The sequence below is a fragment of the Morone saxatilis genome, unplaced genomic scaffold (genome assembly GCF_004916995.1).
Source record: "Morone saxatilis isolate NCDOM2014 unplaced genomic scaffold, NCSU_SB_2.0 Contig6, whole genome shotgun sequence".
Taxonomy (NCBI): domain Eukaryota; kingdom Metazoa; phylum Chordata; class Actinopteri; family Moronidae; genus Morone; species Morone saxatilis.
Window position 1 is genome coordinate 13637571 of NW_023340206.1, and position 11478 is coordinate 13649048.

Sequence of the window (11478 nt, forward strand, 5' to 3'; positions counted from 1 at the left end):
CCATTATCCTCTCTCCCCCCCCATTTCCCCCTAATATCATCAGTGTGTTACTGAACTGGTCAGACTGATGCTGCACTGTAGCATAAAATGTGCTGACTGCTTTCTATTCTATTGTATTCTATTCTATTTTATTCTCACGGTGGAAGAGAAAATATGATCAATCTGGTAACTGTGAACTGCTTCCTGCCAGTTTATGGTTGTTTGATGGAATCAAACCCCCTCAAGGAACGCCAAAAAGGCCCTGGAGTACCGCTGCAAGCCCCAAAATGGAATCCAAAAAACATCAAGGACCACATGAACACTCCTCAATTATCTGTGCAAAGGAGCACTGGAGCACGACCAACAAACTGTCAAATCCCATACAAACCTCTGGAACCCCTCATAGGAAGCATTGGAAACCACTAAAGGACCACTGAGGCCCACAAAAACTACACAAAGTCCCTCAATGCTTTGAAGCTAAGGGACAAGGATCTCTGTTACCTCCTTGGAGACCATTGGAGCTCTATAAGGAGCACTAAAAATCACCCAAGGACCCATGAAAAGATGCCCGAAAATCCCTTAGGGTCCCTCCATTGAAAGAATCCCCTGAAGGATTACTAGAGCACCACCAAGGATCTCTGGATCCACCTCAAGGACATTGAAAACACCACTGATGACTTCTCAAAAATTACCAGCTTCAATATGCACTAGAAATTATTTGGAATGCACAAAAAAAACTCATCAAGAACCATTGGAGCTTCCTGAGGGACCTCTAGAACCCCATCTGGAATTCAGGGAGCAGCAGAGATCCCTAACAGACCCTGGAACCTATAAAAAAAGACTATTGGAAATCCCACATTGTCCCTGGAACCGGTGGAACAACTTCAAGGACCATTGGGACTTCCTAGAGACTTTTCATTGAATGTCTCTTCTCATTGACCATTGTAGCACTGTCAGGGGTCTATGGCACTCCCTTAAGGTCCCTTGGATGCCACTTAAGACCACTGAATAAGTGACAATTACAATATTACAATCCCTGAGACAATCTCTGGAAACCCTTATCAAATTATAGGAAGCAACAACTTCTGAAATCCCTATAGGAGGCACTAGAAACCACTCAAAGACCCCCAGAATGCACAAAAGACTCCTGGAAGTCTCTCAAGGTCACAAGATAATTACTGGGAATCCCTTCAAGGACCATTTCAACCCTTGAAAACACTTCAAGGACCACTTGAAAACCTTGTAACCTTCAAAGCGGCCTTTTTCAGGGACACTTTCAATTACCTCTACAACCCCTTAATGGACTTAACTCATTGAAGGACCACCACAGCTCTATTACGCAGCAAAATCCAATAAAACACTCCTGGAAGCCCCTCAATGTAGATTCATGTAGCCCCTAGTCCCTTCCTGTGGTGTACCCCATGGTTCAATCCAAGTTCCCTTTCTTTTCTGTCTATATAAGCTGCCATTATGATCTATAATTGAAAAACATAGTGTGTATACATATACATATGACAATATGCAGATGATGCCAAGCTCTATGTTTCTGTTCATCTGATGACCTCAGCCCTGTTGACACCCTTGTTAATTTCTTTTCAGATCAGCAAATGGGAAGTCTGTGAATGTAATCATATCACTAATCAATAGCAGCACTAATCATACCAGCAGTAGTAGTAAATATAGTATTAAACACAGCATTAGTAGAAGTCCAACTGCAGCACCAACAGCCACAGTGTGAATCTTACCTGATGCCTGGACCTCAGTAATGTATTGCTGAAGGTCGTGACCTTGTTGGATGACCTCGTAGATCATATTGTTCATAGCCAGCCTTCGTTCCATGTGCCTGTAGATCAATCAATCAATCAATCAATCAATCAATCAATCAATCAATCAAAGTCTCCCATGACCTTGTTTTAATTTTTGTGCTGAGCCAGGATTATGTCCTTGCACTAGCCTGTTTACCTGTGGATGCGCTGTTGTGCTAGCGTTAGCACCTCAGGGCTAGCCTCCACTAGCCGCGTCTGGCCCAATGCTAGCTTGTCCTGGTTGCCGTCGGCCAGTCGCGGTGATGCTTGCTTCTCTGCAGAGAAGTCCTGGGACTGTTTCTGGAGGTCCTGCTTCCAGGCGTCCATTTCCCCAGTTACCTACAAAACACATGCACACGTAGGGAATCAAACCTCGACGCAGTGGAGGGAGGTTCCAGAAATAATTTGGGAGAAATGTGTAATTTATTAAATATCAATAAATTAATTAATTAACTAAAATAAACAATGTACCTCCAGTGTGCACTGGTGCAGGATGCGGAGCTGCAGGTAAACATCCAGTCGGATCTTCCTCTGATGGAAAAGTTCCTCCAGCTGAACGTGAGCCTCCTCCAGCTGCTGGAGCACTGACTCCACATGGGCCACCGAGCTGCCCTGGGGCCTGAAAGAAACGCGCCTAAAATGGTTAAACAAACCTAAAAACAAACACAACCACACCCACAATGTTTACATACACCAACTATGGTGAAAGCAGTGAAACAAACACCCACACAGGCCGTATACATTTGATAACGCCCCCTTAACAGGTTATACAAACTAGAAAACCAACGCACCTAGACAGGGTTCCTGAAAACAAACACACCCACAGAAATTATACAAACTACAAAACAAATGCATCCACGCAGGATGCTGAAAACAAATGCACCCACAATCACTACAAACACCTACTCCACACAGGCCTCTGAGCTGCCCTGTGGAGTGAAACAAACACCCACACAATAAACACACCCGCACAGGTTATATAAATGAGAAAACTACTAAACTAGAAAACAAACATACCCATAAAGGCTTTGCAAAATTGAAAAACAAACGCACCCACACATTCTACACAAACTAGAAAAAACAAACGTACCCAAACTACAAAACAAACGCACCCACACAGAATACATCATATGGACCACAGAGCTGCCTTGAGGCATTAAACAAACGTATCCCACAGTTTTTGCAAATCTAAAACAAACACACCCACAATAATTACACCAGCTCCACACAGGCTGGCCTGACAAGTGTAACAAACGCACCCACACGAGCTGTAAAAAGGCTCTCACGCAGCAGCGCAGAGGCATGAATCAAACGCACCCACGCCCTCTGTGTGTACCTGAGTTGCAGGATGAGGTCTTCTCCTTCCCGGATGACACTCATCGCAGCTTCCTGTGGGTCAGGGTTAGAGTCAGGGTTAGTGTGACGGTTAGAGCGGAAGGGTCAGAGGTCAGGGGGGTGTTAGGTTGTTACCACTGGGTTAGATTTCAGGTCAGAGGTCAGCAGGTACCTGTGTGTTGGCCTGCTGCTGCTGCTGCTGGCTGATGAGAGCCTGCAGAGCCTCGACGGAGTCCGGACAAACACAGAGATCTGAGGAGAGCTGCTTCTGAAGGCCCTCCATCCAGACTGACAGCTGAGGAGGAGGAAGAGGAAGAGGAAGAAAAAGATAAATGAGACTCACAGCTTTCAAAGTTTGTGTCCTTTAACACTGCAGATATATATTGTAATATATACAATAATATCTGTGTGTGTGTGTGTTACCTCCTTGGTGTGTGTGTAGAAGGACACAGCGAGGTCCAGCAGCAGCTTCCTCTGTTCAACTCGCTGGATGAACGCCTGAAAACACGATTAATCATTAAAGATGAACACATTAATGCACCAATAATCACCAATAATAACTGTGTATTACTGCTACTTTTTCCTCCACCAGGAACCAATTTAGTGCACAGTTCAACAGTTCTTCCTGTAGCTGCTTTTCAGAATAAAAGCCTCTATGGGGGGTTTACCTGCATGCGGAGCTCCAGGTCTCTGGCTGCCTGGTAGATCTCCTCCTCCTCGCACTCTCCGGACTGAGCCAGCTGGTCGGCTGCTTCCAGGAGCTTCTCTGCATTAGTGTATGTGTTCTGACACACACACACGCACACGCACACACACACACGCATACACACAGAGTTTAATTTAGTGTTGATTCTGGCACCCCCTGTGTGTAGAAGCAGTAGTGTTTCTACCCCCTGATGGTCAGCCTCTTCCACAAGCGAACTACACCACGGTTACATGACTTCGCCGTCACTAAACGTCCGACCTGTAATTAAACCGTGTGGTTAAAATCTACAGGTTAAGGTTTGGCGTGTTACCTGTGCGACCTGCTGGAAGTCGTTGTGGCGTTTCTGCAGCGCTCGCGCTCGGTGCAGAGACTTCCCCACGCCGCTGTGCTTGTTCAGGAAAACCTCGCCGTGCTGCTCCACCCAGTCCAACACCTGAGACACAGACAGATGGATGGAGACAGACAGGTGGAGGGAGACAGACGGGTAGAGGGAGACAGGGTCACTTTCCCTCCATTTTAAGGCTTCCATAAAATCTGGACCTGGATCGGGGTCTTGATCTGTCATACCTGTCTAACATCCTGTTGAAACACACACAGCTGCAGGCGCTGGTGAAGGCGGAGCTTACGGTGCTGCCACGCCCCCTCCACCTCATGGTGACCCTGGAAGACGGACAAACCCTCACATTAGTCAACCTGTCTGTCTGCCAGTCTGTCTGTCTGTCTGTCTGTCTGTCTGTCTGTCAGTGACGTATACTGCTCCTACGACGGATGTGATACGTACCTGCATGACCTGGTGCAGAACTCCCATGATGCCGTGCGTGGCGGGAGTGAAGTCTGGTTTGGTCGCCGAGTCATCAGAGTCTGTCGCCGGGCAACGCTGGAGGACGTCCAATAAGGCTTTACCACTCTCACTGACCTGCAGACAGACAGGCAGACAGACAGACAGGTAGTCAGACAGACAGGTAGTCATAGAGATAGACGGACAGACAGACAGACAGCCAATTGTTCTGAGAGACAGGTATGTGGACAGGTCATAAGACAAACACAGGTGTTCAGACAGACAGGTACCTGTGTGTAGTTAGCAGAGACCTCCTCGTTCAGTTCCTGGTGTTTCTTCGACGCAGCTTCCAGCTCGGCTGTCGCCGACGGCAACGACCCTTCAGAGCACGCCTGAACCCACCCCTCCACCCTGAGCAGGAACTGACAGACAGCCAGGTAGAGAGACAGACAGCCAATCAGGTTGAAACACAGACAGGTAGACGGGCAGATAGAAAGCAGACAGACAGGTGGACTGGTGCAGTAGATAGACAGTTACAAAGGTTGGTGAGACAGGTAGACAGTAGACAGGTGGAGACAGGTAAAAGACAGGCGGACATGCAGGTGTATTGATCACTGATCATATACATTCGTGCTGATCACCTGCTCCGCCCCCTGGTGGAAGCCGGTTGCCATGGCGAGCGTGTTGCTGCGCTCCTCCAGCGCCGCCGTCAGGGACTTCCAGTCTTCCTGTAACCGTGACGACACCAGGGCGATCCGCTCCGCGCCGTAGTGACCGGCCTCTGCCAGCCTTGCCGCCACGGTAACCACGCTGTCCACGTTCACGCTGCCGTTCTGCACGGAGACACACACGTCATCAAGGAAGTGTTAAACACACGCACAGACACACACGCACACACACCCACACACACTGACCATGCAGTTGGCGGTGAAGTGCTGGTGTTGCGTCTGGAGGTCGACGGCGTGCTGGTGGTTCTGCCCGACCTCCGCCAGACTCTGCACGAACAGGTCTTTACTGTGAGCGATCCACTCCGACATCTGACGCACACACACAACAAAAGTAATCCGATTACAATCTGTCATCAGTCTGGACCCTTCCTAAGTCCCTCATTCATTTGAACACTAATGAAAACTCACCTTGGTGGCGTCCTGCTCGAACAGGTGTAGCTGCAGCGCCTGGTCCAGGTGCAGCTTCCTGTCGCTCCAGCTCTGCAGCAGGTGACTGCGAGCCGCCTGCAGACGGTCCAGCAGAGACGAAACCTTCGGCACGACACTCTGGAAGTCCGCCCCGCCCGACAGCCAGCTGCCGTGGCTACTGCCGCCGCCTTCAGTAGAGGCGTCACCGTGGGCGGGGCCCAGCCGCATTCGCTGGAGCAAGCTCCGCCCCTCTCGCTCGAGGGCATCGACTGGTGCCGTGGCGATGGTGTTGCGGAGGCGACCGTGTTCCTCGAGAAGCCTGGAGAGGGAAGAAGTGCACAACAACATCTTTATATAAACAATAATTACTAGTTGCTATAGAAAGCGTAATAGATATCAACAGATCTCAGCTCTGATGAGCTCTTCCTCACTTGCGAGCCTCGTCCACGTCCTGGGGCTCTGGTATGCGGTTCAGCCCGGCCTCCAGCTGCTCCAACTGGGCCAGCAGCTGCGTGGCAGCCCCCGAGAACTCCTCCAGACCCAGACGCAGCTCGGTCCACTCCACGTGGTCGTACTCCAACGAGCCACCGAGGTCAGCGGTCAGCTGGGAGGGGTCGACGAGCCGGGACAGACCTTCCACCGACACCAGGCTGGTCTGAGGAGAGAGAGAGGATCCAATGGTTTACTGATGCTACTGTAAAATACTAAAGAAATACAGATATTTGATCCAAATGAAGACAATAATAATATTCAGTTAGCAGCAGTAGTAGTACTTCACTTACCAGCAGTGATACATGAGTTAGCAATAGTAGTAAGTTAGCAACTGTACAGCTATTTGAGTTTGTGGCAGTAAAGTAGTAGCACTGAAGTTAGCAGTAGCAGTACTTTATGTATCAGTAGTACTGCAGCAGTACCTCGAAGCTGAGCTTGGCGCTGCCCAGGTTGGTCTTGTGTTTCTGCCAGAAGGTGTCTGGTTTGATGAGCAGCGCCGTGTGGATGTTGGAGGAAAACGACTCCTGCAGCGTCCGTAGAACCGGCTTCACGCTGTCCCACTTACTGCCGCGCATGTCGACCACCACCGTGAAGCCACGAGCACGCACGTCCTCACTGACAGACAGACAGGCAGGCAGGGACAGAGGGACACACAGTCTCATGAGTACAGAGACCTTACTGAGAGAGAGACAGAGGGACAGACAGGCAGGGACAGGCCAAGTGAGAGACGGAGAGGTGTTACCTGGGTATGGTCGACAGGTAAGTGACCAATCGGCTGAGGTCTTCCTGTTTTATTCGATCATGATTGGTCCTGGCAGGGAAGGTCAGGATTGGTCCGCCACGTTTGTCCCGTCCACCTGGAGAACACAGTCAGTTAAATTGGGTCACATTTGGACCGAACTGGGTGAGAACCTGCAGCAGAGTGCGTTTTACCCGACACAAAGGCCACTTTCTCTCTGAGCACCGTCAGGACGTCGACCGCCCGAACACACTCTGCTTTACCAGAACCTGAGAGACAGACGGAGAGAAACACTCAATCAAACATGAAATTGTTGTTTTTCAAGAAGAAATTCCAAACTTTTCCCAGTTCCAGCTCCTTGTTTCTAGGATTTACTGATTTCAGAGTGGTCGTAGTAGATCATACGATTAATGGAGAAAATCATGGGCAGATTTATCAATCAGGAAAATAATGATGACCCTTCAGGTCTGCTAAATGTGTTTCCTTCCTTATAAAACAGTTTTTGAAATATTTTGAATCTTCTTTATTGCATTTTCTCTGTATTTATTGGCTCGTTAGCACCTCCAACTGTGAGTCAGCGGAGTAGCAAGACAGCAGGAACATACTCATGTAAAAAACATTTCTCCTTACTGGAGGTCAGAGACAACCAGTGCTGCTGCTAATGTGGCTGAAAACTGAACCAGAGATTCTTCTCCAGACAGCTCCTCAGACCATCACCTCTGTTTCCTTCCTGGTGTCAGTATCACTCAGCACGTCTTGGTAAGGACATCTTTTCACTGCCCGACTTTCACTGCATGGATTCAGATTCAGAAAAAAAGGCCCAGCAAGAAGCATCAAGCTATTTCCACCCATCCACCGAAATGAGCCAATCAGACTTCAGAGAGGAGCTGACAGACATTTCAATTAAAAAGCTGACTCCTGCAGCTCAGTGTGTGTGTGTGTGTGTGTGTTGCAGACAGATACACAGGCCTCCCATGTGCGTCAGATCATCCTGCACAGCGGGAGGAAGCTAATCCAACACACACACACACTGAGGGCATTAACCATCTCACATTAGCAGCTCGAGCAGTGATAACCCTCCGAGAGAGAACCTAAAAACAGGCAGGAGCCGGAGGAGCACGCTCACATTTATCCAACCTGAACTGCGTCCTACCGGCGTCCTCTTTCTCCTTCCTTACTGTCCTTGAATGCCTTCGTCCCACTGGACCGATCCGTCTCTTCAAAGCCCACCCTGACAGTTCAGACCCAGATTGACTGTCTGTTAAATCTAGACTAATTGTTTGGCCTGAGACCACCGATGGATTATCCGAGCATGCTGGCGTATACCCTATTTTAAAATCTAGCTCCTCAACTGTGTCACAGCGCTGAAAGCCCAAATCTACATGTACACGGGGCGGGTCGAGCCCTCAAATGGGACAGAAAAACTCTAGAAACTGAGCACGACATTAAACTACTGCACAAAGTGAAAATTAAATCTATGATGCAAACCATTCCCACAATATCTGTCACAATAATCATAATATGATGTTTTTACAGTACGGCGCAGCCAAAGTTCTGATACAGGAAAGTAATGGATGAGAAATGCTCATTTTTCACTGGATGTAAAGCTGAAACAGCAGATTCTATTCATTAATGAGAAATACTAAATGCCCTCCAAATCCTTCACAGTAAAAGCTCTCAATATAATGTCTCCAGCTCCTTCACAGTAACCTGCAAGCTGCTGTTTCACAATAAAAGCCCTCCCAATCCTCCACAGCCTCTTCACAGTCCAATCTGAGCACCCCTGTGTCCTGGGGTTGGGCGGTGTGACGCCGTGAACTGAATTCCTTTTGCACAAAACTCAGCAAAGATGGGAAATACTATCAGACTGTTTATTTAAACCAGTATGAATATTACTTGCATAAAAACTCATTCATTTGATCATTTGATACTTTGTTTGAACTTAAACATTTATATTTGTGTCGATTTCATTGCCTAAAACTTGCTCAGGCTTTCAGAGGTTTTAATCATCCAGATAATTCTATAAAATCCAGACCAGGCCTCTAATGGAGACCGGCCTTTATTTGGGAGCCTGCTTTAAATTGGTAATCAAATGTAGATGAAGTACAGTTTTGGGCCGTATCGCCCATCCATACTGTGTCCTAGAAGGGACTTTAAATGCTACTAATTTGCATAATAACAAAATAATGAAGAACTTATTGAACGTTCACTGACACCATTTGTTTTCCTCCGTTGTCCAGTTGTAGCTGAAGCAGGATTTGTGTTTTTAATAGTTAGGCAGCTCAGGAAAGACCTGAACCACAGGACAGGACCTGTTTATGACCGCTCAACAGAAACTGTCATCTCTCTCCAACCAAAGCGCTTCTGCTGCCTAAACTACTGGACATGCAGGACGGGAACGCCGGCCTCTGCTGTCAAAGTCCTGCACTTCATACGTCCATCATCCGCCCAGACCTCCTCCCTGCAGCTCCCGTGCAGCACGAGAACCCAACCGCTAAAACAAATTCAGAGCAAATGTAATTTGAAGGAGGCCGAGTTGCTGCTGAGAGGTTTTATCTCAGTGCGTGGACCATTAATAAAAATATGAGAACAGGCTGTTCTCTATCACCGATATCTGAAACAGCGGCGTCGCTCTGGCCTCCCCGTGTGAGAGAGGTTTCCTGTGTGTGTGAGAGAGTGGGCAGACCCGGTGTTCGTATATAACAGGTCTGAGAGCAGAAGCTAACAGCCTGCACTCGCTAATGAGTCGGTGGTGGGAGTTTGTGGGCTGTAAACATGACACCGTGTCTGAATCCACGCACCGCTCCAGACTGACTGCTGCCTGATTGATCCTCGATCAGCTGCCTGTCGGGCTGACTGATCCTGGACCAGCCGTCACTCAGGGCTGACTCCAGACCAGCACTGGGAGTTGGAGGAGAGATTTCCATTGTGATAAAGCTGTCTCACACTCTGAGTCAGTGTAACGCCTAAAATAGCTGCTGTGCAGAGCAGATGAAAAGCCTTCAGAGAAAGTTGCTGTCAGTCTGTCAGGACACATCACGCTGATTATGCAACAAAAACTAATGAACACGTTTCACCACAATGTCCTCCCAAATGTCAGCCTCTTTTATTGTTCTTCCACCAAATTAGCTCTGGTTCTTGAACCGGTTCCTCAGGCTGCTCTGTAGTGATGCAGCACGCGTTCACTATTACAATCGAATGCATCATCAGTGACCTCTAGAATAGGACACGCCCACTTGGTAACCAACTTTTCAGGTTTCAAACCAATTTATTTTTTATTTCTCCAAACCGGAACTGAGCCGGTTCCATGATGGTGGAAAGACTGGACCTGACCTCGTGGGGGCCGACTCACAATAAAAACCAACCAGCTGCTTCACAATAAAAGTCATCCAGCTGCTTCACTGTAAAAACCAACTAGCTGTTCAACAATACAGGCCAAAAGCTGCTTCACAATAAAAGTTAAACACAACATGCTACTTTAAAGAAAAAGCCCTCTCAGTCCTTCACAATAAAAGTCCTTCAGCTGCTTACTGCAGCAGTTCTGTTTTTGTCTGTTAGTGATAACAAACCACTGCTCATCCTCTGGTTCCAGATGTTTGTCAGGTTGTCAGGTCTTGTAAAACCCCCTCGATGTTAAACATTTGAGCAATGTGGCTGAAATACTCCAACAACTGTCGGACAGACTGCTGAAGCTCTTTTTATCTTTCCTGCAGTTTAATGTAAAGACTAGAGCTTCCGCCTGTTTCCCCCGAGGCATCGATCTGCAATTAGGTTCATCAACGGGCCGTTTTCTTTCTGTTTACTGGAGGGGAAATGTTTTACAGGCACACTGGAAACAGAGCTGCTCTATTTCACAAGAACAATGATTTATAAAACTCTTTTCAGGATTGTACATGACGACAGATTGGGAAGAAGAAGCGTCCTGCTTGACGTACGGTTGAATAAAAGTGTTGTTGTTTATTATTTCCATGGTTTATTTATTGTGGTTACTTCATTAGACTGTAAACTGTAATGTAATATACAGTAAATAGAACAATACTGTATCAGTACTTTACTGTATTTGTGATCTGCTCTATTTCTGCTGCATTTATATTCATATTCATATATTACTGCTAATCATATTATCACTGCTGTACTGTACTTACCACTAATAATTCTATGTGTAATCTATAAATAATCTGCAGTTACTAATATTACAATACTAAAACCTGCTCTGCCTCTGATCTGTTCCTTACTCTCACCTGTCAGGTAACCAGTAACCAGAACGGTTGCTATGGTTACCTGCAGGTTAATCTACCTGTAAACTGTGCCGGTGGTTGAACAGATGTTGTGGTTTTATCTGTCACCTGGCAGCCAATCAGAAAGCAGTATTCTGTATTGATCATGGTATTAATACTAATAACACCACAGTACTACCTCTGTTGGAATGAATGGAACATGAAAGCGTCATGTGACCACACACTGTAACACTATTACTACACACCACATTACATCACACACACACACAC

At 47.3% G+C, this 11478-nt stretch overlaps 1 protein-coding gene across 1 annotated transcript in view; it reads right to left on the reverse strand.

Annotated features, from left to right (window-relative positions):
• Positions 1 to 11478, reverse strand: part of LOC118339706 (kalirin-like) — a 26101-nt gene that overhangs the window by 14099 nt on the left and 524 nt on the right. The window contains 19 exon segments of the mRNA XM_035677404.1: positions 1705 to 1822; positions 1942 to 2123; positions 2256 to 2418; positions 3076 to 3173; positions 3292 to 3414; positions 3543 to 3617; positions 3788 to 3904; positions 4136 to 4258; positions 4393 to 4485; positions 4607 to 4741; positions 4894 to 5025; positions 5245 to 5436; positions 5518 to 5640; positions 5740 to 6058; positions 6171 to 6394; positions 6654 to 6846; positions 6974 to 7088; positions 7165 to 7263; positions 9786 to 9871. Of these exon segments, the coding sequence (XP_035533297.1) occupies positions 1705 to 1822; positions 1942 to 2123; positions 2256 to 2418; positions 3076 to 3173; positions 3292 to 3414; positions 3543 to 3617; positions 3788 to 3904; positions 4136 to 4258; positions 4393 to 4485; positions 4607 to 4741; positions 4894 to 5025; positions 5245 to 5436; positions 5518 to 5640; positions 5740 to 6058; positions 6171 to 6394; positions 6654 to 6846; positions 6974 to 7088; positions 7165 to 7263; positions 9786 to 9871 (2710 nt within the window).